Genomic DNA, 22,842 nt, shown 5'->3' with positions numbered 1-22,842 from the left:
GGAGACCCTGTGGATAGCAGATGCGCGGCCGCCTTCTTCATGTGTGTACTATGTAATTGCCACAGTTCACGGTGTCACATGACGAATCACTTGTAGTCAAGAACGGCCATGGAAGCCTTGATCGGCAGTATGAGGAGAAGCAATCATGATGATTTTGATCCCTAGCAGAGTCTCGAGCACTTTCTGATGCTATGCAACACATTCACCCTCAATCCGGATCCTCAACCAAATCCTCCACAGAAGCTTGCCGATTCTTCCCTTCACCAGGCTGCGACGATGGTGACGACGGTGCACTAGTATTGCTGTCTTCATCGCGACTGCCATTTACCTGAGCGGCGTTGCTACTGCTTGAACGCTCGTTGTCAGTCGCAGTGTCAAAGCCCCACGAGGGCAACGGCCCGGATGGTGGGGATACTGGAATCTGCTGATGTCCATTAACTGCGCTAGTACTGGCAGCACCGGCGCCGCCATCGCTTGTAGAAGCACCTTCGCCAGGTCTGTGTCCGTTTGCCTGTGGCTGCTGCTGAACGAGTTGAGCAGCCAAATCTCCCCAGTTTGGGAGATCCAAGCCTGGCCCATTTTCGAAAGGAGGGAAACCCGTCCCTGAGGGATGCTGTGCCGGAGCCTCTGTGGGGGTATATTGTAGGATTCCGTTCTGCTGAGCTTGAGGTCTTTGCAGGTGCACTGCGGGATTGGCGCCAGAGCGATTGCCGAACGGCGGAGGAAAACCTGGCCGTATTTGATGTTGTGGCGGAGGTCCTCCTGGTGCTTGTGGCTGGGCTTGGGTACCATTCGGTTGCGGTGTACCTGCTTGATCATGGCCTGCCATGTTGGGTGGTGGCCGAGGGCCGAATGCCGGTGGAAACCCAAAGCCAGGGAAGTTCATGTGCGGGAATTGTCCTCCAAACGATGGATCAGGTACGAAACCTGTGAAGGGGAAAGGGATTGCAGGCATGCCTGCCAAACCAGCGTTGTTTGCCCCCAGAGGAGACTGCGTTACTGCCACTCCTTCCACTGGATGCAAAGGGGTCATTGACCAACCCTCTGGCAGCGTAAGACCTGGCGGTAATCTGTCGCTTCCTGCTTGGATAATATTCTGTTGATCACCTGCCTCAAACCTCGTTGTGCCTCGAGCCCCCGTTCGCGTATTGGTGAGCGGGCTCATGGTCTGAGTGACATTTGCAGACCCCGCTCCTGGTACCATACCCTGTGCTGCACTGTTCCTCTGTATCGGAGTGCCCCTAGTTGCACGCAATCTCTGCAATTCAGTTTGCATGGACTGGAGGACACTCAGCTCTGCGGAATTTCGAGCCAACTGTTCCGCCTCTCGCTGAATCTGCTGCTCCAACGCATCGATCCGGGTTTCGGTACTCCTGTGAGATTCCCCTGGTCGCCGTCGTCGACTCGCCGACCACCGAAATCCTACACCAAATTGTCTTGGAGCGTTTGGATCTGCATTCGCGTTCCCATTCCCATTCGCGTTTGCTGGAGGGCGAGGAATAGCTCCGGCATCGGCAAGTTGCTGTTGTAGCTCTTCAAACATGTTGTTCCCTCTCGCTGCGCCCACGCCTATCCGGAGCGGTCCGAATTGATACACCCGTGGACCTTGTCTCCCATTAGGTTGAGCTTGCCTCGCATCACCTTGAGCCGGTCCACCATGGCCAGCACCAGCAGCACCTCCTTGCGGCGGTCGCACGACGTTCGCTCTGCACGTGGGACATATCTGTTGTCTCTCAAGCCAACTTCTTAGGCAAGAAAAGTGCAAAATGTGTCCACACGGTAGCTTCTTAGGTCGCATCCTCTCCGCAACAGGATTCGGTCGCTGGCCGTCTTGCGCAGCTGGTGGCTGATAAGGTTGCATCTCCTCCCGGCATATTATGCATACGTCTTCTCGTCCGATATCCTCTGCGGTAGCATCGGGGTATCGAGCATTCATATCCCTCGTCGCCGCACGATATTTCATGAAATCCGAAATCCGTTTCAAGAATGACCGCATCGTCAAGAACACATCTCTCAAGATATGTATCGGCAGTCCATAAAATACAAGTAGAATGAAGAAAAACGCCAAATAAATCACCAGCTTGAAAAAGTCCGTAGCAAGGTTGAGGTAAAACATGTAGCGGCCTTTGTCCTCCCATCCTTCAACTTCGACCTCGTTCTCGTCAACAGGTTGGTCGAAGGCTTCCCGCCTCACTTGCTCAAGAGTCTGCAGGGTGGGGGTTGGTGTCGTCTCAGAGGCATCTGTCGGAGTGGCTTGTTGGGCCTGTGATTCTTGAAACTCGGTGACAGCAGCATGCACTCGTTCTCTCTTGATTTGCTCAATACGCTGCCGCTTCTGTTCTCGTACGATTCCAATCTCAAGTAAATTGACGGCGTACCGTAGGGCGGTACTCATGCTCATAATCGAGAGCACGGCGAATTCGAAACCAAACATGACCATCATATCCGGTCTGGCCATCCTCATGACTTGTTTCACCACGTATTCAAGCATTGTTAGATCGAAAGCGACACTCAAGCCCAGACTCAAAGCGAGACGTGTATGGAAAAGTCGTGGGTTCCTGGGCGGTTGCTGCTCTAGCACCTCTACACGACCTTCTCCTATCCAGCCCCAGACTTTTCCTGTAAGAAGAGCGAAGAACATTGCGAGGAATGGTAGACCCAGTTCGCCTCTGAATACTGTCATCGCAAGACACGTCTCGGTGACTGCGAACCATGCTTTCTCGTACAGCTGTTCAATCTCGATTGGCCGTAGATTTCCATAGAGTAGTTTCTGTAGTCCAAGCAAGAATGTGCACGCGACGACGAAGAGGAGGTTCGTCAGGATCATGAGGTTAGCGGAGGACTGCGAGAGGTAAACGGCGGCGGAGTAGAAGTTCGGTCGCTGTGCCAGAGCTTTGAGTATGACACCGGCAGCGAGGGCGGTCGAGGCCTGGACAAGCACCCGACTGTCAGCACTCATAGACAGGCTCATACAACAGAAGAAGCGCAGGCAGGATACATACCCCAGCGTAAGCGGTCCATCTCATCCTCATCCTCACGGGCATCTTGGTCGCTGGTCGCTGATCGCTGAGCAAGCGATCTCTCGTTCAAGGATAATTATCTAAGGGCGTTTGCTGATGCCATCATTCAGTCGCAGCTTCCACCGGCCTAGGTGCGCAACCGCAATATGAGATGAACAACAAATCCAACTAAAAGACATCCATCAGGATGGCGTATGAGTAATGGAACAGAGTATGGCTTTGTGGTCGTAGACGAAAGGTGTTCAATTTCCTGCTTTCTTTGATGTTCCTCCGCAGGCCACGACCGACCCCAATTCTTAGTGGCGTCACGCGAGTTCTTAACCAGAAAGTTCGCCCGACTCCGTGATTACCTGGTACATTAAGGTACCGTGGTTATCAATATCTCTCGCCATGAACACTATCAACACAAATATGTATCAGCATCACTCCTGGATTTGAATACTTCATCCTCGCCACCATACACATCGAGTCATTGCTATATCTCCCGGATGGCCCTATTTACGATTCATCGTTATCCCTATATCTCGTTTAATAACCAAAATGACAAACTCCGTCCCGAATGGCATTCCGAATATATGCCAACTGTTCATACCCTTTCAACACCATGTTGAATGCAACCTATCCTGCAAGACGTCCCTGCTCAATGCGAATGTGAAGCACAACACTTTTAGTAGCCATCGCCCTCCCTCCACGACCTCCCATCGCTCTCCGCTCTTATTCTCGCATCCACCCCTCTCTGCAGCGCTTCCAACCTTCTGTCCTCCAGGTCGGCTTCCCACTCGCTGATCATAGCAGCCAGCTCTTCATTCTTCCCATACTCGGGGACTTTCAGCGCACCCGCCTCAATCTCTTCTAGCTTTCCATCCTTTCTATACTGCTCGATCGCTTGAGCCTGATCTTCCCACTCCTTCAGCTCGGCCTCCGCTTTCTTCATATTATATCTGATCTCAAACCACTTGTCAAACGACTCCTCAGTCTCGAAGCACACACCAAACCCATCACAATAGCACGTCCGCTGATTGGGACAAAACGTGTTCTGGTCTGTGAAAATTACCTGCCAGAGGTACTCAAAGATCCTCCCACTCATCGTGTCTCGAAATTCCGAGCGTAGCAGCCAATCTCTGAAATGTGAGTACGTCTCCTGGGGCAACTCTCTAATCTTGTCCCGACTCAGGGCGAATTGCGAGCAGCAGGGCTGAGCAAGCACATTCGGGATCGATTTGCCCGGGAACAATTCAGCCCAGGCTTCCGCCATCAATGCCTGCTCGAGTTTCTCTTTGTCCGGCTCAATCTGACCCGGATGGATCCATTCCGGACACCCAGGCATCCAGTGGCATCGCATGTTCATGTATCCTTGTCGTTGTACCCTCTCATTGCTCAGCCGCTTGATCATCTCGCTAGCATCGAAGTTCAATAAATCATCATTATGCCATGCGAATCGGTGAGAGTGCATGAAGATGCTAACGTCCGGTAAATTGTCGTAGAAATCGATGATGTAGGTCAAGTAATTCATGACTTCGTGGCCCTTGTTCTTGGGCGGATGTAAGGGAGCTTTGGGGTCGTCGGCGACATAGATCATACGATTGATGTTCGGGCCCAAATCGACCTCATCGAGCCATGTCACGTTCTCCTGCTTGGTCCTGGCCATGACAAGATTGCGCGTGAAGCTCTTCATCCCAGGCGGGGTGCTTCCAAAAGTTATTGGCTCCGTTGACTCGGTCGGAGCTGCATCGTTGGCTGTATGGGATTGTTGATATTCCTGAGGTCGGGACCCCAAGTGGACTAGTTCCTGCTCTTCATAACCGTCAGACTCAAATAACTCTCCTAGCCCGATGACCTGTGGAACGGTGCTCCGTAATGACCTGGTCGTGATTAAAGAGCTGGTTGTTCGGTAATAAAGTAATAAAACAAGTATGGTAGCAACAGCCAGGCAGACCACAGCACGCCTCCCCTGGATCATGATCGAGATATCTGCAGAAAGGTAACGAATGTCGTTGTGGACTCATTCGAGAGCTCTGATTTCCGAATTGATCGATTCGCCTCCGAGAATGGTGATAACTTCGTTTCCTTCGAAGAAACGTGATGAAAGCGCCTTGGTAACGAGCGAGTGTGTATTTTCTTTCTCTTACTCATGCAAGGCCAGCTGATGTACTGTGCTCGCGAGGATTCATGGATTGATGCCGTGCCAGAAAGATCAAGGTGATGACGATTGAACAGGAGTCAAGGCAGGGAGATACTCTGCCTTACCTCGACTTCGCAGCTGAAGTAAGACTGCAAAGGCTCCCGGTTGCGACTCGCCTGAGGACTCGAGATCTTCAACCCCATTTTATTTCTGGTCTCACATCAAATGCGGCATCCCTGATAATTCGTAGATGAAAAGATCCACAGATCGTTGTTGATGAAACAAGCCAGCCGCTGTGCACTGGCCCGCAAGGATGACGAGTCCAGGCGTGCTGCGTCAGCCGAATCATCTGTGCTTCCCTGTAGTGCCTGTCGTAAGTGCCTGCCAGAGGCGCCGGAAAGGAGACCAGCCGCCAATGCTGTCAACAAATCAATAAGCCCATCATGGCCCCGAACAAGCCACAAAGCTTGACTGCCACGTCTTGCGAAGCATTTCTAGGGTACGTCCTCAGCCCGGCGAGCCAAACCCTTGGAACCAATATCCAGCTACAAGAGTTCTGCGCGGCTCACACAGCTCCATCTACAAGAACTATCCAGCTCATACTTCATCCATTGCATTCTTCTCAAATGTCCAAACCTCAAAAATCTACTATGCGACATCCAATACAGGTGGTGAATATTTCATCAATCCTCATCCAATTCTCAGACTTGTCACACTGCCACTGCCCATACTTCCGCCGCCATTGGCATCATAGTAGGGCCCGTTGATACCCCCGGGCCCAGTCGGTGTTGGGCTAAATAGCCTGTGCTCATTTACAGCATTGCGCTCTGTTGTTCTTTCAGGTGTTGCGACTGTGGGGGGAAGTCGACCCGCTCCAGGAGGCCATCTCTCGCTATTACTCTGCTCCTCGTCAACAATGACTATCATCCACACACCCACTTGGCCTTGGTGGCCAAGCAGAGGCGTGCAGTGAATCCACTTGTTCTTCCCTTGCTCATCTCCTCGACTGAGCCACCGTACTTTTGCTGTAACTCCTCGTCCATCGGCAAATGCCGCCGTGAGCTCCTCACGGACTCTGTTCGAACCGCCAATTTTGTTCAGGAAAGGAGATTGCAAGATGCCAGGTAACCTTTGTGAGGGGCTGGCGAAAAGGATGCGTAGAGATGGGTATGGTCGTACAAGTAGATACTTCAAATGGGTCAGCTTTTGGGAGCAGAGGACAAGCCTGGCTTTACTCACATTTTGATAGACACCACTTAGTCTTCCGTTGACGCCTCCAACTGGCGGAGTCATTGTCTCAGGGTCTTTCAACAAGAGTCGCGGTTGCTGCGAGCCAACGCTTTCGACATCCTCTTCCGCGACTTCACGGTGCATCTTCCCACCGTGCCGACGGATGATGTTTAGTTCTCCCTGGTTGAGCATTTCACTCAGTTCACGTAGCTCATCGTTCTTCTCCGGATTTGGCTTTTCGGGTACTGGGGGATCTTCGCCTCGGGCGCGCAAGTCCATCAGTTTTTGTAAGGATTCCATCTCTGCGCTATCCTTGACCAGTCCACTGACGTCGACTTGTGCACCGATGTGGTAGCGCACAACCCCCCGACTATCCGCAAGTGGCGCGATCATGAGCAGATTTACAAACGGCGAGCCATCCCGTCGACTGTGGTGGGTTAGCTCCTACTTTGCACAAACATTCAACGACCGCATCCACTTACTAATTCAAGAAGACCTCTTGGTGCTGCTTGCCGGTCTTGATCGCCTCCCGCAATCTGCGCACACTCTGTGGGTTTGTCATTGGTCCCTGTAGAAACCTGCAATTTCGACCCAAAACGTAAGACATCCCATATTGCGTCGTCCGATTGAACTCCTCTGAAGCAAAGACGATAGGGTTATCTGGCCGCGATGGATCGGTCAGGCAGAAGACCTCCGCCAGACCATCCGAAGCTTCTCTTAGATGGGAAGACAAAACCCCTGTAATTCTAGCTGTAATGCTGGCACTAACGATCTGAATGTACTGATGTGTGATAAACGCCGGCAATTCTTCCGTGACCAGCACATCAAAAGCCCTATGCGCTCTATCTTCCAGCGCAGTATTTATAGTAGGTTTGACCACCTTTTGTGTGAATTCGTACCCTTCCACGGGATCCAGCCCTTCGCAGATCGCGTTCGCATAGTGGATGGCTCGCAGGGATTTGAGGGAGTCGAGGTAGTGGACAAGGATAGGCACCGATTGCGGCCTGTGGGTGCCGAGGAAAGATGTGAATTTGAGGAGCAGGCCTGGATCTCCGAATATAACCTGTAGATGGCTCTTTGAGAACAGCGCCTGTGTTTGCTTTTCTAGGGAGAAACTCTCCGCTTGCTCTGCTGGTGGGGTAGATAGCAGACTGAAAGAAGACGGATCATCCTCGAGCACTGGTTCATATTGGTCGGCAGTGTCTATTTCTCCTATAGCTTGTAACCTTGGCAGCTCTTTTTCTCCGTGGTCAACACCGTTCAGTCGCAACTTGGAAGCTGGAGACATCGCGCCTTCGTCTTCTGGTTGTCGCAGGAGGGCATCGGTAGAGTACTTCACAGGAAGTTCGGTCGGTTCTGAGGACGGCCGCTGCGCCCGCGAACCCGGTCGTTCATTGGCATCATGACGGTGCAAGGAAAGATTGGGAGATTCAGTGCCGACTGAAGAGGTAGCGATCATGTCCGAGGTGGGTTATATAGGTCCTCCTCAAACTCCCTTAGTGGTGGCCGGGGCTTGATCGACAGACGTAGAAGACTGAGACAGATAGATTAGTGTTAGTCGCATCGAGTGGCCGGAGGCGTTAGATAGCAACGGGGAAGATGGAATAGGAACAAGCTAGATCGCCGAATCCATCAGCATAGTGCGATCCCGTTCGTTTGGGACTTCAGATACATGGGACAAGACGTTAAACATTTGGACGTCAGGACAGAAGTGGACAGAGAAGACGTCAAGACAGTTGCTGGAACAAATGAACGAGGGCGATATTCAGTTACTCGCAACTCCTCCGATGCAGGTACACGCTTCAAATGCTTGCCTAGTGTACACCTAGTGCATGGTAGCTCGCAAGCCCACCAAGCCTCGAAAGTCCTTGTGTACCGAAGAATCCACCAGATGCTCCCGATCTCAACAACCTCCCGTCAAGGCGAGAGTAGCCGTCATGATCGCCAGCACAAGGCTCGAATTGACAATCTCGGTCCTTCTGCAATCCAAAGCACCGTTTTGACGTCACCTGGCGACTTTTCTGTCAACGCGACACGCAACATCAACACCTGAGACTTGAATGTTGTAAGTTATCGAACGCTTAGTGCGACGGTAGGGGTTGCGAGCAAGGTGCTATGCTTTCCTATCAAGACTCTGTTAAAGTACATCCAGTGTCCCTCGATTCCATACACGCTCCCCCTTCGAAGGACAAGCTAGGAGCGCCGAACACGGCTCTATAACCCATGTCTCTTGACCTTGAGGCACAACGCCTCCAAAACCTCCAACAGAAGCAAAAGCTACTGGAAGAACTCAACCTCCAGTCTCGTTCTACAACATCTGCAAACTTGGATTCGGAAAACAAACAGCCCTTGAAGAAGCGCCGTCTCAATACCACAGCCCGATCTCTCCCATCCCGCTCCTCCGCCAGGATAGCAGCCAGCGGCCCTCGAGTCTCATACTTCGACGACAACCTTCCCTTACCCAAGAACGACAAGACCAGACGGCCTCCCAAGACCACCTCACGCCCTCAAGCTCAAGCTCAAGCTCAAGCTCTATCCATTGCACCCTCCCCGTCCCCTCCCCCTTCTGACTTGCCCGCCCTCCTAGCCAAATACAACTCGTATACTCCTACCGCCCCTCCACCCACCCAGTCCACGGACGGGACATACCACTTCCCCTCCCATCCGACTTTTACACCCAACAAATCTCCGCTCTCCATCCTCCTGGAAGGCGCCTTCGGCGGGTCCTACTTTTCCCCGTGGCACTCACGCACCCTACGCCTCACCCTTCGAGATGACCACCTCCACACGCTCCCGGACCACTGGCGTTCCCACCTCACCCCAGCGACGAAGTACCTCACTAGTCCCACCTATGACGCATCCCTGAACAAATACGCCGTCTCCTGCGGCCAGAGCCTCACGGAATGGGAAGCCGCAGGCTGGATCAACTTTTCACATGACCCGCGCGGCTGGTTCGAATGGTATATCCGCTTCTGGCTCGGTCGACGTCTGGACGACGGCGAGGACGAGCGACAAGTCGGCCGCTGGTCACGTTGTGTCGGGCCCAAAGGGCGATGGAAGCGCATGTTACTTAAAAAGTACATCCAAAGCGGCGTGAGGAGCATCTTCGACGACGACGACGCCGAAGAACGCGAAAAAGAAGCCAGTCCAGTGATGCATCAGACTTGCCACCACTGGGCGTATCAGGTCACGCAGGAGGATTTGGATGAGGCGTGGCGGGAACGAGGGCTATAACCTCGAAGACCACCCGGATCTGGCACTGCGGGGATAACGATTGGGATTAGGATGTGTGCCCGATGCGATACGAATGTACGGTTAGACCAGGAACTATCTCGCCAAGTATAGCAAGGGAAAGAGCTGGCTACCTAAGGTAGGACAGTCCCGGACCAGGCTTTTCAACCAGTACTACAAAACGCCCGCTTGCCTGATATTGCTATTTGATCGCTATTCCAAATGAGCGTAGTGCTTGAGTAGATCAGATGCAAAATCAAAGTCATCCCAGATTCCGTCCTTCATTCTCACGGCCATCCCTCTCTTTCGTTTCGTTTCATCGTCGCATTATATTCATCATTACAGTCTCCAAGACCCCCATGTTCAGGACCCCGACTCGTGAGCTTGTCATGCTTGGATTGTTATGGGATTCGCAGCAGACGCAGTGACCGGCACCAGCTGTTCAGCTAGGATCTTATCCCAAGTCAAAGTGTTGAAATGGACCGAAGGCATGGTCAGAGCGTCGTCGTCCTCGCCAATGTGATCGTTGTGGTCCATGATGGTGATTATGCTGGCCGAGCCTGGCGTTTGAGGTGTCGTTCCTTTCTGGATTGGCATCCCGTCCTCTCCGCGGTCGATCTGAGACCGCCGCAGTATCTCTTGGAGCGTGCAGACTGCATCACTGCTAGGTGTGGTGGGATCTAAGTCACTGTCTCCGCTCTTCTTGGACCAGTGGCTACTCGTAGAAGTAGTCGAAGACTCTCGAGACATTGCTGGAGTCGTCAATGCTGCCTCCTCGGACGAAGGAGGGCAAGTCAGCGCTTCATCACCACTAGCGTCGAGCTCGTGTACTTCGTGACCAACGAGCTCTTGTGGCGCGGGCGGTCCTCCTCGGATGCTTTCCTCAGCTGCTTCCGGTTCGGCAGTAAGCTCTGCTGCAGGGACGGCAATGACTTCTCGCTTGACCTCATTCAAGCCATTTCCGTAGCCTTGGATATAGATCTCGCAAAATGAGGGTCTTTTAGTTGGCAGTGGCTCGGTAGCGTACCTGTTTCGCCGCGACATCAATCTTTTCAAGGAAGACGCCCGCGAACCCGGCGGTGTCTTAGTCGACAGCGACGCAGTCAAGGCTCCAGGCAACTTGTCGGGAAGTGTGCGTCGGCGAGCTTTGAGTGATCTTCCTCTTGCTACTTGCTCGCCAATGGAACAAGTAGAGGCATTGGTATGGGAGTAGCTCTGGTCAGGCACCAACTGCAACTGGGAAGAACTCTGGACGCCGGTCCGAATGGCGGGAACTCGCGTACCTTGCCATGGCATCTTTTTCGGAGGACGGCAGCAGAGAGAATAAGTCAGATCGGTCACGTTGCGGACCTGCTTCGGGGGCTGCGACACCGAACGGAACACCTGGAGGATAGCATAGACTAGCATCCACCGAACTTTTCGACCTTCGGCAAGCGGCAGACCCTCGAGGTCATTGTCGACACTCTGTTCTTCGAATTCTGAAAACTTCCGGACCAAGTCGCAGTCCATGATCAGCAGATCTCTGTCCGAAGCAGTCATCAAAGCTTGCTTCTCACGCATCTTGTGGGCATCTTTATCCGCCTTCCGTTTCTGGATGGGATTCCACGACATCCTTCGCTGAGACTTCGTCCGCTGATTTGTGCCTGGCTCCAGGGCCGTTGGCATCAGAGGCAGAGGCTGCGCTAGTGGCTCATAGTTGTGCTTGAAGTCGAAAACCTGGATATTTTGTATAGTGCAGACGCCACCGGTCTTGTTGATGTCTGTCCCTTCCATGTTGGTGGAGGACTCTGGGTCCACCAGGTGTTGGTAGAGGTTCTGGAAGTCAGTGAGCATTTCGGCATACACCGCCTGTTGGATTGACTCCTCTTCAAAGCCCGGCGGTGGCCAGCACCCATATCGATCAACATACACCATTTTAAGGAAGGCACGGAATCTCTCCAAGTGAGCTCGAGCTGTTTGCGGTAGGCCGAGGAAGCTGCCTGAGACCTTGTCATCGAAGAAATTGACCACCGATTCATTCGTCCGGTTCAGGCGGTCATCCAGTTCGAGTTTTGCCCGGCTGATAAGGGTCTTGGACTTTGGACTAATCATCTAGAGGACTTGTCAGTTTCAATTGGGGCAACAGTAGCACCGGAAGCACTTACAACATACTCGACACTCGAACGAAGTCCGCGATGGCTCAACCCCACACAGTGAGCGAAGGCATCTACCCATAGATCTTCAATCTCGAGCTCCTCGGCCAGATAGAGTGCTGCCAGGGCATGATCGACGCACTCCCTGAAGTCCAGATACCTCTGATTTTCTGCGTAAGATACCACTTCCAGTGTGTTCTGGGAGCTGTAATCAGGGCGGTACACGTCCATCCTCCTTTTTACTTCCACTAAAGCTTTGCCCAATGTTCTCCCGGCCAATGGTCGATTATATAACCAGGCGAAGAAGTTCCTGGTGGTAATGTGGTGATTGAAGGTTTCCTCGAGGCCTATGCCGTAGGGAGCTGGAATGTACAGCTCCTGGAGCGACTGCTGTGGATCACAACCTGGACAGTTTGGGAGAACGCACTGCGCCCCGGCGTGAATTGAGTTTCTGACCACGCAACGGTCGACTAAGGTCTCGAATCCCCTGACTTTGAGGCAGTCAGTATGGATGCGAAAGGCCGGTCCTCGACTAGACTGGCCGGGCTCGCGCAGGTAGACTAGGCAGTCACCTGTGGGCCAGCACAGTTCGGGCTCCTAGCGAAGCATATCAGCATATTTGGACGTATTAGATGTACTTGCATCGTCCTTACGTGGAATACATTGATCCATTCGGTAGTTATTCTCGCTCGACCATTCCATCTTCTCAAGCCAGCAGATCGAATGTCATCGCGGGTCACGCGGCCCGAGATACGTCTCATGGCTGATGGCGAGATTGCTGAAGGACGATTGGAAGTAGAGACTATATTTTAGCTGTTCGAAAAGGATGTCTCATCCCTTTATGTGAGGACAGGAATGAGTGTAAAGTATGGAAGAAGGGTGAGAGTGGGAAACTCCTTCTTGTAGAGGAGCAGATGCCTTTTCTGTACACGACACGAATGTCAATCCAGACAGCGGTCAAGAGGGCGTCTCTCCCAGATTAAGAGAGATTCGCGCTGTGGGCTTGATAAAAGCCCCAGTGAAGGTTGAACAGCACCTGGCAACGGAGCGGAGGGATATCAAGCAAGGTGCTGCAGGCTGCAGCTAACTGGAACCAGCAGAACCGTTGGAGGGCACGCAGCCCCTTCCACAGCAGCTTGACGCTTCTGGACCAGCCTCAGCCAGAAGCCCATTGAAAGGGTCAAGCAAGCCATGACCTCGTATCAAGGCCGACAGTTGTGTACAGGTCTGTGATGGACGATGATGGAGGTGGAGCAGCCCGAGGTCCGGGTGGCAGCCAGTCAGAAGACGGTACCTGTAACTCAATGATGCTGGTGGGAAGCTCCTGACGTGAAGAAGGCCTGTGTGCCTGTAGATGGGCCTGTCAACATGCCCGAGATCGTCCCCGTAATTCAAAGTCCGGACGACGACGCGCAGATCCGCCGCTTGTTGCACGTCAAGAGTCCGACCACAGGGATGCTGAGCTGAGGACTCCAAGGACTCGAAGGACCAAGTCACCACCGGCACTACCATCCCGTGTCATTCTCACCCCAATGATGCCCCCGACGCCATCTGTACTAATTGGCGAAAACCCAGCAAACGATAGGCAGATCGTCTCTGGATGCTCCCTGCAACACGGCTCCAATATGCGCTACAACCCCGCCTATCTCAACCTTCTGGGCGCTACTCTTTACTGTGGTACTAGTAGCATCGCCGCTCGTTCGTCAAGGAGCAAGCCCCTCATAGCCTAACCCTTTCTCGACCACTCAAACCAGCCATCATTTCCTCTTTGAAAGCTCCGTCGCTACGCCCGCTTGCCATCTATCTACCTGGTAAGCTCTCAGTTGCGATCGGCGGCCATTTCTTACGAGACTTTCCAAGTTTTGTGGGCATCATGGGGTTACCGCCTCATGTGGCGTCTCAAAGCTCACACCATGCCACAGTGTCCAAATGCCTCGTGCGACCTAATTGCGAGCAGTCTCACGAAGTGTCGGAGTGTCGGTCTCAACGATAACGCATTATTTTTTATGTCAAGTCAAACGCGGCAAGCCGCGACTGGTTAAGAAGCGAAGGATCAGAAACATAAGTAAACAATTATAGCCTCGATGACAATTTGGGCAGGAGCAGGAGCTGGGAGGCATTTGGTGGCTTGCGTCGTGATCCAATTGCTACCCTTGCCCTACCCTCCATCTCTTGTCCTTTTTGGATAAGAGCCTGTCCCGGACTTGGAGGCGTATGATGGCGCCAGTCCTGCAACATCGAGCAAGGTATCCTTGACTTTTGACGATCGGACACCTGATCGCCCAAAGAACCAGATTTGCTTAATGTAGTGCATAGTACATTGGAGTTGACGTAGAGCTCTCCCTCGTCTCAATGACGAGGATGTGGCTCTCGAAATTCACGTCAATCGCTATCATCAGAAAAGGGTGGCTTCTGGCGGTGTTCTTTACGGAGCGGAAATGATAAGGTGATTGAGGCTAGCTTTCGACGCCGAGAGGCATTTTCGTGCGTTGGCATTTGTCAAAACGATCAGCTCAGGCTAATCTCCCGCATGAATCGAGGTATGAGGTAGTAGCTTCTCGGCAAGGCATGGCTGGGGAGCCGAGTATGGTTCCTCTTCTCAAGTGAGACGCTTTATCTGCCGCATGAAAAAGGATTTTAGAGCCAGGTTTGAGTTGAGCGACAATCTTGCAAGTCAGCAACCGTTTTCTGTCATGCTAACTCTGCAGGGCCGATTAGCTTCCGAAAACGTATCAAGGTTGATGCTTTACAATTAGCCAGTCGGGGACTTTCCCACGGCTGATCAACCACTGCCAAACCGATCAGCTCGACTTGCACACGGATCCGGGGTCGTAATCGTAGCAGAGGCTGAGAGCTCTCAGTTGCCTTACATACGCATCTTTCCTGCAAAGCATGGAGTGGCGTTACAAAACTGAGCTGGAACCCACAATTTTCTTCGTCGAAAGTCTTCCAACGGCTCAACGCTCGCTTCGAGCAGGTCGGGAAAAGAATCCTTCGATTCACATGAAATCGAATGACAAGCCAGTCACACCTCGACCAAGACCCTGACTTGGCCGTCCATCCAGTCGACAACACCGGCACTCAAGAGTGCGACCATCCATTCCCCATCTTCGACAACGGTTACGAGGCCATCGGTGAGCCATACCTTGACAAGTGGACCACCCTCCTTGCCCGGTATGGTATTGCCAGTAGCAGCCTTGTACCTTCGATTGACCTCAGCAACTAAACCTGACAAATTTGGAGCCGACTCGGGTGTTAACTCGAAGCGAGGTATGACGCGTCTCAGGGCACCGCCAGTATTCGACACGATGTTAACATAAAGAACGATAGACTGCTTGAATGATGTTCTCAGCCGAGACTCGTTTCTGGCCGATGTGTTCTGGTCCTTTTGCACTGCCAACGGAGACTTGGCTGCCTCCTGATCTGGGAAGGTAGGTTCAGTGGGATCATCATGAGATGGAATGGATTCGTCAACCCCCGCAGGTGACTGCTCACTCTGCGTGTCCTTGCTTGAGGGTTGCTTTCTTGTCGTCGCTGCATAGACTCTCTGCCGTTCATTTGCGACCATCTTCCGCATCAGGGGCATCATCAGCTTGATGATCGCCTGACTATCTTGGGGCCAGAACATCGTCCGCGGTGGCGCGTCTGGTACCCCTCCTCCAGCTCCAAGTCCGAAATATTTCTCACCATAACCGTGCAAGGAGAGGAATTCGTCAACGCAGTTCCATAGGTTCAGTTTTGCTACGTCTGATCCCCCAATGTTTTTCTTTTGTCCAACCACGTCCCTCCTCTCAGGATGAGCTTCATCGAGCATAAAGGCTTTGGCGGCGTTCTGCAGCCGGAGGAAATGTTCAGGAGCCAGCTCCAAGGACGCGAAGACCTTGCCTAGCGGCGGCCTGCTGTACTTTTTGCTCTTCGTGGAGGGTTCACGAAAAAGGACAGAGGCAGAGCTTGGGAAAATAGAGGGTTCTGCAGCAGGATCAGGTGCGTCACCCAATATATCTGGAGCTAACACAGAGTCATCGTCGGCGAAGGTGTCGTCACGCTTTCTTTTTCCTAGTGTCGAAGCATTGCTGGTCTGCTCCCCAGCCGCAGCAGTCGCTGCTTGAACTAGTCCAGCAAACTGGATGTCGTTAGGATAAGTCGCATCCGTCATGTTTTGCCCTTGGACGAGAAGTCCAGGCTGCTATGCCGAGGGCCAGCCCGGCACGCGGCACGATATGTAGAACGTATCGAAGGATGGGGACGCAGGCCGAGTCGACCCTTTTGATGAAATGTTTGTCGCGTTTGACAAGGTCCAGGTGGTAAATCAAACAAATTCGCCCAGAAGATCAAACACGAATCTGTAGTCTAGGCCCAAAATAGCTAGCGAGCTCATAAGTGCCAAGGCTCGGGAGAAGACGCCAAAGTCAATGACAACAGCACCATCCCGTCTGTTCAGCAGCATCCAGGCTCGGTCTCAATGTGTTCATTATGAATGCCTGAAGCTTGCACTCGACCCTGCTTCTGGTCAGGCCCTGGATTTCCATCGATGAGTCCGGCATAAGGTCCTCGCAACAACCCACTTCTCTAAAGTACTCTAAGCAGGATGTTTCGAGCGACAAAGCTGCAGGTAGCGACGTACCTGCTTGGAGTCTGTCCATTCTCCATCGCGTTCCTGGTCTTTTTGAACTCGTCAATCTCCTTTGTGATCACAGATCTGATCGGCACCAAAGATGGCCTGGGAAATGCTGCCGGGACCCTAGGATTTGCAGATGAATTGTTTGCCCTTGTGGCCTGTCCCTTGTGGGGCATACTTTCCGATCGCATTGGTTTGCGTTTTGTGAGACGTCCGACATCGTCTCTCACGAAGACATACCGCTGACCCTTCATAGGTCTGTGTTCTCGGATATCTGATCATTTGTCTGGCACTGGCTCTGTTTGTCCAGGCTCACAACGTTTACCCGCAGCTCCTTCTGGCAAGATTGCTCTTTAGCCTGGGCGGTGCCGCAGCTTCCACCATGGTGACGGCTATACTCCCCGCCGTCGCTGCATCCGGCTCGAAGCCTCAGGGTCAGCTAAGGCACTCCAGAGTGATCCAGATTTTCGGCCCCAATGGCCACGTTTCCAGTCCATCGGAGGCTTCGGAATCTACCATAACTCCGGAAAGATTCCTTGCCCGCGCATCACACGGCCAGAGCGCACCAAGGCCTACCGAATCCGACGCTCAGCTTGCTTCCTCCACAAGCAGAATTGCGGGCTTTGTTGGCATGTTCACAGGCTGCGGTGCCCTAATCGCTCTATCTCTGTTTCTTCCTCTGCCGGCCAAATTTCAATATGCCGGCATTGGAGAAAAGGCGGCTCTGAAGTACAGCTTTTATCTCGTCGCAGCTGTTGCATTTGTGTTGGCCATCTGGTGCTTGTTCGGCTTCCGCAACCTCCACGTACACAATAAAGATGGCCTATCGAAAGGGCCCGACTCTCGGCTAGAAAGGCCGAAGCTTTCGATTGTCAACACTCTCCGCCAGATGTTGGACAACTTCCAAGTAGCCGTCATGGCGGGCTTTGAGCGGTCAGAAATTGCCGCTGGTTACGTTGGCGGATTTGTCGCTCGCGCTTCTTCGGTTGCCATCTCCCTTTTCATACCGCTTCTGGTCAATGCGATGTTTCGTTCGTCGGGTTTATGCCCCGACAAAGGAACTGGAAATGATCCCACCGGCCTTCCGGATATCAAGAGACAATGTCCTCGCGCTTACATCGTGGCCGCAGAACTGACTGGCGTGTCACAGATGGTGGCATTGATATGTGCTCCGCTGTTCGGGTACTGGAGCGCAAAAGTCTCCAGAAAAGAGCTCCCTCTCCTGGTCGCCTCGATCTCAGGCATAATTGGGTACCCCCTTTTTGCAAATCAGTTCGATCCCGACGACTCGCATACGCGCTATCGCGTTGTCGCGTTCCTAGCTGTCTGCCTTATCGGTATCAGTCAGATCGGCGCTATCGTGTGCAGCTTGGGCACATTGAGCAAGGGCATTCTGTTGGAAATCCCAAAAACGCCAGAGCCAAGTATCCGATCAGATGCACACATTAACGAAACTGGGTCGGCCGAGCACCAACCTCTTCTGTCAAATGCCCAGCATCCGAGCAAGGAAGCTTCTCTATCGGCTTTGAAGGGGTCTGTCGCCGGCGTCTACTCCTTGTACGGTGGTCTTGCCATCCTGATCTTGACGAAAGTTGGAGGCTTGCTATTTGACAAAGTGTCTTTAGCAGCGCCGTTCTACATTATGGCTGTCTTTAACGCCATTCTGATGCTCGCTTGCGCTGCGTTGAGCCTTTGGAGGCCACAGTGAGAAAGCTTAGTGCTTTCGGAATAGCCGAGGAGGATCAGTCATAATCAACATGCTAATCACCTGGCGTTGTGACTACCGTCCTCGCAGAGGACCTCCAGCAGAAATGGCTCTTGCCAATGGGGAGTACATCATCTCAGCACAGCCCAAGGGAACCGGATCCGCAATCCCGAAATACAAGCTGCTCAACTGTGCAGGTTCTATGGCATGAAGTTTTCAGTTACAATGAAGTCAAAGCCTAAGGTTGCAGTTGAAGACCGCCCTAGGTCGAGCTTGCCCTTCTAATTCAATTTCGTTCAACACGGCGTACATCATAGCCACAAACTAGCGCACACGGCCTCAAGAGCTCTACGCGGAGAGACTGTGGCGTCCCATCTGGTTGTGAGCTTTTGATCTTGGTTTCTCAGAGGAAGGCGAAAACTGAGCTGGTGACCCTACCGGCTACGTGCCGATCGCAAGCAGACGGTGAAGGAGGCGCTTGAGCGCTGTCTTGGCATGCGTTCTGATGATGACCCCTGTCGCTACATATCTCAGAGGGCCGCCTCTTAGGGGAGACTGCAATTGGGAAGGAATGAGAACGTCTTAGCGTCATCTTGTGATGACCGTGACTGTCTCAGAATGTCAGAGGCCCCGTACCTTTCGCGAAAGAAGATAAAGTCCATTCTGTGGCACAGAAGCATCGGAAAACATAATGCCGGTCGTGCTATCCTGTTAGCCAGCAAAGGGCATGGGAACGCGCAAGACCGAACGGGCTTCTGCCTTACCCACCAACAATCGGCCTACAAAATGCACAGAACAAAAATCAAAGCAGCCAACTGTCGCAAAAGACAGGAAGTAGAGAGATCGTACAGGGCGAGGACGAGCCTGTCCGAGAAAGCCTTATCACCATCTCGAATAGCCGACTCAGAGTCAGGTAATCATGCCTGCAACTGGCGGCTTCCCGGCGCTCGAAGCGGTCGAGATATTTGAGTGCCTCAAGCTCCATGAGTCAGGGCGCGTAGCTACATGCATCCTATTTCGACGGCGCCTGAGAATGCTTCCAGATCACCTGCCTCTCTGATGTGCAGCTCACGAAGCATCCACCAACTTTGACTGATCAACATGAAACATGCCCAGGAGCGTATTTCTGCCTTGCTCGATACTCAGCCCGTCGACCCGTGCCTGGATATCTTTCTGACTCTTCCGTACCTCCTCAGCGATCTGTGACCATGGCATGGGGGTCTTATTCCCATTCACTGCTTTTCCTTCGACGCCATCGCCACTGACAGCCAGATCGACGAGTCTGCCATTTCTCTTCCTGATCTCCCCATTAATGATGACAGTGTCAATGTCCGCGGCTTCACTGAACCGAACGATCGCAGTGACAGGATCATACTCCACCGCCGAAAGCATGCCCACACTGTTCTTGGCATCAAATATGACGAGATCTGCGTTCTTACCTTTCGCAATACTTCCTACCTCGCCATCCAAGCCGAGACATCTGGCGCCACGGATTGTCATTAGGTTGAAGGCTTCCTCGGATGAACTCTTGACATTGGCCGCCGGAAACTGGTCATTGGCAAGGAGACGATTGTTGTGCTCCAAACGAGCAAGTTGTAGGAGAGCGCGAGCTTGGAGAGCAATGCTGGACGGATTGCTCGAGTGGCAGTCAACGCCGAGAGATATATTGGCCGACTTATGTCTCCTCATGGCGGGATGAAGAGATACGGACCAGCCCATGCCCATATGAGCCTCCGTATCAGGGGTGCTTGATATAGGGGTGCCAGTCGAGGCAAGAATGGAGAGATCTTTGTCCTGCAAGCCGGTACAGTGCGAAAGCAGGAGGAATGGCAGCTTGGCAGTGGTATCTGATGGCTCATAAGGATGCTGCAGGAGGTCGTAGGAAGAGAACAATTCCACAACGGAATCAAGGCCTAGAGATGAAGGGTCAATGGTGCTATCACACAAGAAGTGGCGTTTATGTATCAAATAGTGCAACCAAACTCACCCTGAAAAGCGTTTCTGCCCACATGTGTTGTGAGAACTCTAAGCGCTTTCGCTCTTAACCTTTCCAGCATGCCTAACACCATGTCCCTAGGAAGGAACCAGAGATCAAAGCCCATACCCACTTCGACCATTGCGCTTTTGTGATTGTACTGTTGCGTCCAGTTTCCTATCTGCGATAATGCCCAGTCGGGAAGAAGCTCCTGGTTCGGCACACAGCTGGTCTTGTCCCACTGGGTCATCCTGATGGGGACCGTGTAGGCGAAGATGGCGCGGATACCAGAGTCAATAGTAGCTGACAGTGCAGAGTTGGCTGAGACGGCGTCAGAGCCCGAGGAGTCACAAGCCGCACACAGTAGGACTTACCGTGCTCAGGTGTGTACACAATATGTGCATGATCCAGGACAAGAGTCGTTCCGCAATTGATGGCCTCGAGACAGCCTGACAGTTGACCCCAATATGCGTCCCGGGCCTCGTAGACATAGGACATCAGGTTTCCTGGTCACCGACGCATTAGCACCAAGCCTCGTGTGGACGAGACGAGGTACTTGCCTGATACCATGTACGCCGCCAGCCCTTCATCTGCGTGTCTGCCTTTCAATTGTGTCTGCCAGAGGTGATGGTGCGTATCGACGAAGCCTGGCGAGATGATTTTGCCGTGGCAGTCAATGACCTCCGTATCCGCCGACGAAACATGAATGCTTTTGCCCACTTCAGCAATGAGATTGCCAGTGACAAGAACGTCCGCGTTGTATAGTGGGACGACGTGCTCATCGGATGAATGAGTGAGGACGGTACCTCCTTGGAGAAGAATACTTTTATTCATGACGAAGCGCTGAGCATTCGACGTCAGGAGCAGCTGATGGTTCAGTATGCTGGAGGACCGACCCGCAGAACATGATCGATGACCCTTTATATATGTCGTCTTCATACACGGATGCGTAGAGCATAATGAGCTCCAGACGTGTATCGTGCTGTATGCTCATGTTGGCTAGCCAATCCCCATGGTCAGCGAGGCCCAAAAGTCTCCGTATGACCGGCACAATAGCTTCTCCGTCAAGGAGAAGGACACTTCCGCCTTGCGAGGCACTGATATCATAACTCGGAGAGTTGACATGAAGGTGCATCTGAGCGAGAAAACGGAAGCCACTAGTTTGGATGTCGGACCTGATGGATATCGGGAAGAGATCACGGCAAGTTGGCGTGGATGAGCAGAGTCGTCGAAGATATTACCAAATATAGCCGCTATTCAATGGTCTCTACCCTGAACCTACATAGGCTCATTCTGGAAATCCATCCGCAGTGATATGTCCAAGGCCATTCTACCTTTGAGGCAGGTCGCAGACTGGGATGCCTCTTGAGTCCACGGAATCGCCATTGAGCAGGCGGCAGCCAAATAAGTCATGCTTGCGCAAGTATATACGACACGGCATTTCCCACAATACCTTTCTTTGCAGCCGTCGGTCGACTCATGCCGGGCTGCAGCATCAGGAGAAGGTCGCAACAAGCAGGAAGCAGATCCAGGCTCGTGACTGTCATGATCAATCCGTATGAAGCTGCTCTAGCATCGAGGGTGTATGAGCTCATTATTGCGGAAGGTTGGCTCCATATGCGAGGCAGACCAGGCGTAAGAAACCTTGCTGTGCCGACTCCCACAACCCTGAGCAGTCTATTGCGCTGCAGCACTGGCCCTGTACGTGCCACCGGATATGCTGCGACGTGCAAGACATGATGTTGATTCGGAGCAGCGCAGAGGCAGAAGATGCATGCGAAAGAAATACGAAGTTCAAATTCGGAAAATGTTCTGCCTGCCAAGTCTTGCCTGGTGAACTCGAGTCGTCGACATGAAAGAGGTGATGAGGGCATCAAGATTTTGAGCCAGGGGCAGGAGCAGGAGCAGGAGCAGGAGGAGGCAGGTGGCTGGAGCATTATGGGAGCCATGGCGATTCCAGGCCACGTCTTCTTCGCATACTGTACTCTCTCCCATCGACTGCTTCCACATCTGATATTCTCGAGTCATCGCATGCTTTTCTCGACGGCGACATGGCATCACCCTTGACCACCCAGTACAGTCCACTTCATCTTCGTGCTTGCTGATAGCGCTTACTCTTGCATACCGGCCACTGCATCATCCAGGGGGAATCAGTCAATCAATACCTTGTCCAATGCCGACAGCACATCTGCGTCCGGCACCGGCTCCTGTACTTGGACTCCTCGGCCATCCATTGACCGACATGCCGACTCACCTCGATGCCCATCAACTTACCTGGCCCATGGCCACACTCCGCTCAAGTCTGTGGGCAGTGGGCACAATACACGCGCCAACCTGCAATGCAATGTGCAGCAATCGACTAAGCCTTACCTTCGATTTCCGGCCCCAACATCAACTTGATACCGCGGGAATCAATGACATTCTGGTCTCATTTCGGCCCCATCATGTCCCCATGCTCGCCAGGGTAAACGGACCAAGAACGAGACTGAGACTAGACTCACTTTCAGTGATATCTCAAGGGACCATGCGAACGATCCCCAAATCCGCGGAACCACTACTCGTACAGTACATCAAGATGCTCTGGTCGTAGCGCTCTCGATATAGCAACCAAAGAATCGCCCTCCGAGATCGATTTGCCTCTCCCCTCCTCACCGGGTCACATCTTCACAAAAGTCCCCAACAAGATTACTAACCTTAACCGACGTCGTATCGCTCCAACACCGCACTCACCTGCGGATCCCACCATTCGTTCCAATGAGTACAGGGTCGTCACGAGCTCACAAAAGAGCCGCCATAAGGCCTCCCGCAT

At 52.8% G+C, this 22,842-nt stretch overlaps 8 protein-coding genes across 9 annotated transcripts; 2 read left to right on the top strand and 6 right to left on the bottom strand.

The window, feature by feature from the left end:
- Window positions 1–135: 135 nt before the first annotated feature.
- PV05_04844 lies at window positions 136–3,274 on the bottom strand. 2 transcript variants are annotated; one of them, XM_013461295.1, is made up of 2 exons: window positions 3,003–3,274; window positions 136–2,929 (listed from the first exon to the last, which is right to left on the bottom strand). In XM_013461295.1, exons 1-2 carry the CDS (start codon window positions 3,042–3,044, stop codon window positions 209–211), a joined length of 2,763 nt encoding a protein of 920 aa, XP_013316749.1. In that variant the 5' UTR covers window positions 3,045–3,274; the 3' UTR covers window positions 136–208. The 2 variants fall into 2 exon arrangements, with proteins under 2 accessions (XP_013316749.1, XP_013316748.1); XM_013461294.1 differs by having other exon boundaries at window positions 136–3,274.
- Window positions 3,275–3,448: 174 nt separating this feature from the next.
- Window positions 3,449–5,544, bottom strand: PV05_04843 (uncharacterized protein). The gene has a single exon (XM_013461293.1). It carries the CDS (start codon window positions 4,978–4,980, stop codon window positions 3,688–3,690), a length of 1,293 nt encoding a protein of 430 aa, XP_013316747.1. The 5' UTR covers window positions 4,981–5,544; the 3' UTR covers window positions 3,449–3,687.
- Window positions 5,545–5,564: 20 nt separating this feature from the next.
- PV05_04842 (uncharacterized protein) lies at window positions 5,565–8,187 on the bottom strand. The gene is made up of 3 exons (XM_013461292.1): window positions 6,855–8,187; window positions 6,382–6,799; window positions 5,565–6,330 (listed from the first exon to the last, which is right to left on the bottom strand). Exons 1-3 carry the CDS (start codon window positions 7,829–7,831, stop codon window positions 5,833–5,835), a joined length of 1,893 nt encoding a protein of 630 aa, XP_013316746.1. The 5' UTR covers window positions 7,832–8,187; the 3' UTR covers window positions 5,565–5,832.
- A 106-nt stretch (window positions 8,188–8,293) lies between these two features.
- PV05_04841 (uncharacterized protein) lies at window positions 8,294–9,735 on the top strand. The gene has a single exon (XM_013461291.1). The coding sequence runs from the start codon at window positions 8,596–8,598 to the stop codon at window positions 9,604–9,606; it is 1,011 nt and encodes a 336-aa protein (XP_013316745.1). The 5' UTR covers window positions 8,294–8,595; the 3' UTR covers window positions 9,607–9,735.
- PV05_04840 (uncharacterized protein) lies at window positions 9,679–12,925 on the bottom strand. Its single transcript, XM_013461290.1, has 3 exons — window positions 12,389–12,925; window positions 11,748–12,332; window positions 9,679–11,694 (listed from the first exon to the last, which is right to left on the bottom strand). The coding sequence occupies exons 1-3, from the start codon at window positions 12,494–12,496 to the stop codon at window positions 9,991–9,993; spliced, it is 2,397 nt and encodes a 798-aa protein (XP_013316744.1). The 5' UTR covers window positions 12,497–12,925; the 3' UTR covers window positions 9,679–9,990.
- Window positions 12,926–13,869: 944 nt separating this feature from the next.
- On the bottom strand, window positions 13,870–16,021 carry PV05_04839 (uncharacterized protein). Its single transcript, XM_013461289.1, has 2 exons — window positions 14,486–16,021; window positions 13,870–14,437 (listed from the first exon to the last, which is right to left on the bottom strand). The coding sequence occupies exon 1, from the start codon at window positions 15,889–15,891 to the stop codon at window positions 14,761–14,763; it is 1,131 nt and encodes a 376-aa protein (XP_013316743.1). The 5' UTR covers window positions 15,892–16,021; the 3' UTR covers window positions 13,870–14,437; window positions 14,486–14,760.
- Window positions 16,022–16,187: 166 nt separating this feature from the next.
- Window positions 16,188–20,046, top strand: PV05_04838 (uncharacterized protein). Its single transcript, XM_013461288.1, has 2 exons — window positions 16,188–16,557; window positions 16,610–20,046. Exons 1-2 carry the CDS (start codon window positions 16,324–16,326, stop codon window positions 18,059–18,061), a joined length of 1,686 nt encoding a protein of 561 aa, XP_013316742.1. The 5' UTR covers window positions 16,188–16,323; the 3' UTR covers window positions 18,062–20,046.
- Window positions 19,127–20,889, bottom strand: PV05_04837 (uncharacterized protein; the record flags this gene model as incomplete). Its single annotated transcript, XM_013461287.1, has 4 exons — window positions 20,590–20,889; window positions 20,408–20,539; window positions 20,046–20,354; window positions 19,127–19,971 (listed from the first exon to the last, which is right to left on the bottom strand). Exons 1-4 carry the CDS (start codon window positions 20,621–20,623, stop codon window positions 19,127–19,129), a joined length of 1,320 nt encoding a protein of 439 aa, XP_013316741.1. The 5' UTR covers window positions 20,624–20,889.
- Window positions 20,890–22,842: the final 1,953 nt, after the last annotated feature.

Source organism: Exophiala xenobiotica (genome assembly GCF_000835505.1).
Source record: "Exophiala xenobiotica strain CBS 118157 unplaced genomic scaffold supercont1.3, whole genome shotgun sequence".
NCBI classification, from domain to species: Eukaryota; Fungi; Ascomycota; class Eurotiomycetes; order Chaetothyriales; family Herpotrichiellaceae; genus Exophiala; species Exophiala xenobiotica.
This window is presented reverse-complemented; position numbering and strand designations above follow the sequence as displayed.

Bases quoted from the DNA above. Each gene is read 5' to 3' on its own strand.
- PV05_04841 (XM_013461291.1), top strand. From the start codon at position 8,596: ATGTCTCTTGACCTTGAGGCACAACGCCTCCAAAACCTCCAACAGAAG.
- PV05_04840 (XM_013461290.1), bottom strand. From the start codon at position 12,496: ATGAGACGTATCTCGGGCCGCGTGACCCGCGATGACATTCGATCTGCT. The intron at 12,333-12,388 runs GTAAGGACGATG...ATGCTTCGCTAG, and splicing joins AATGGATCAATGTATTCCAC to GAGCCCGAACTGTGCTGGCC. The intron at 11,695-11,747 runs GTAAGTGCTTCC...CAAGTCCTCTAG, and splicing joins GTTCGAGTGTCGAGTATGTT to ATGATTAGTCCAAAGTCCAA.
- PV05_04842 (XM_013461292.1), bottom strand. From the start codon at position 7,831: ATGATCGCTACCTCTTCAGTCGGCACTGAATCTCCCAATCTTTCCTTG. The intron at 6,800-6,854 runs GTAAGTGGATGC...AACCCACCACAG, and splicing joins CAAGAGGTCTTCTTGAATTA to TCGACGGGATGGCTCGCCGT. The intron at 6,331-6,381 runs GTGAGTAAAGCC...ACCCATTTGAAG, and splicing joins TAAGTGGTGTCTATCAAAAT to TATCTACTTGTACGACCATA.
- PV05_04838 (XM_013461288.1), top strand. From the start codon at position 16,324: ATGTTTCGAGCGACAAAGCTGCAGGTAGCGACGTACCTGCTTGGAGTC. The intron at 16,558-16,609 runs GTGAGACGTCCG...GACCCTTCATAG, and splicing joins ATCGCATTGGTTTGCGTTTT to GTCTGTGTTCTCGGATATCT.
- PV05_04844 (XM_013461294.1), bottom strand. From the start codon at position 2,971: ATGAGCCTGTCTATGAGTGCTGACAGTCGGGTGCTTGTCCAGGCCTCG.
- PV05_04843 (XM_013461293.1), bottom strand. From the start codon at position 4,980: ATGATCCAGGGGAGGCGTGCTGTGGTCTGCCTGGCTGTTGCTACCATA.
- PV05_04839 (XM_013461289.1), bottom strand. From the start codon at position 15,891: ATGACGGATGCGACTTATCCTAACGACATCCAGTTTGCTGGACTAGTT.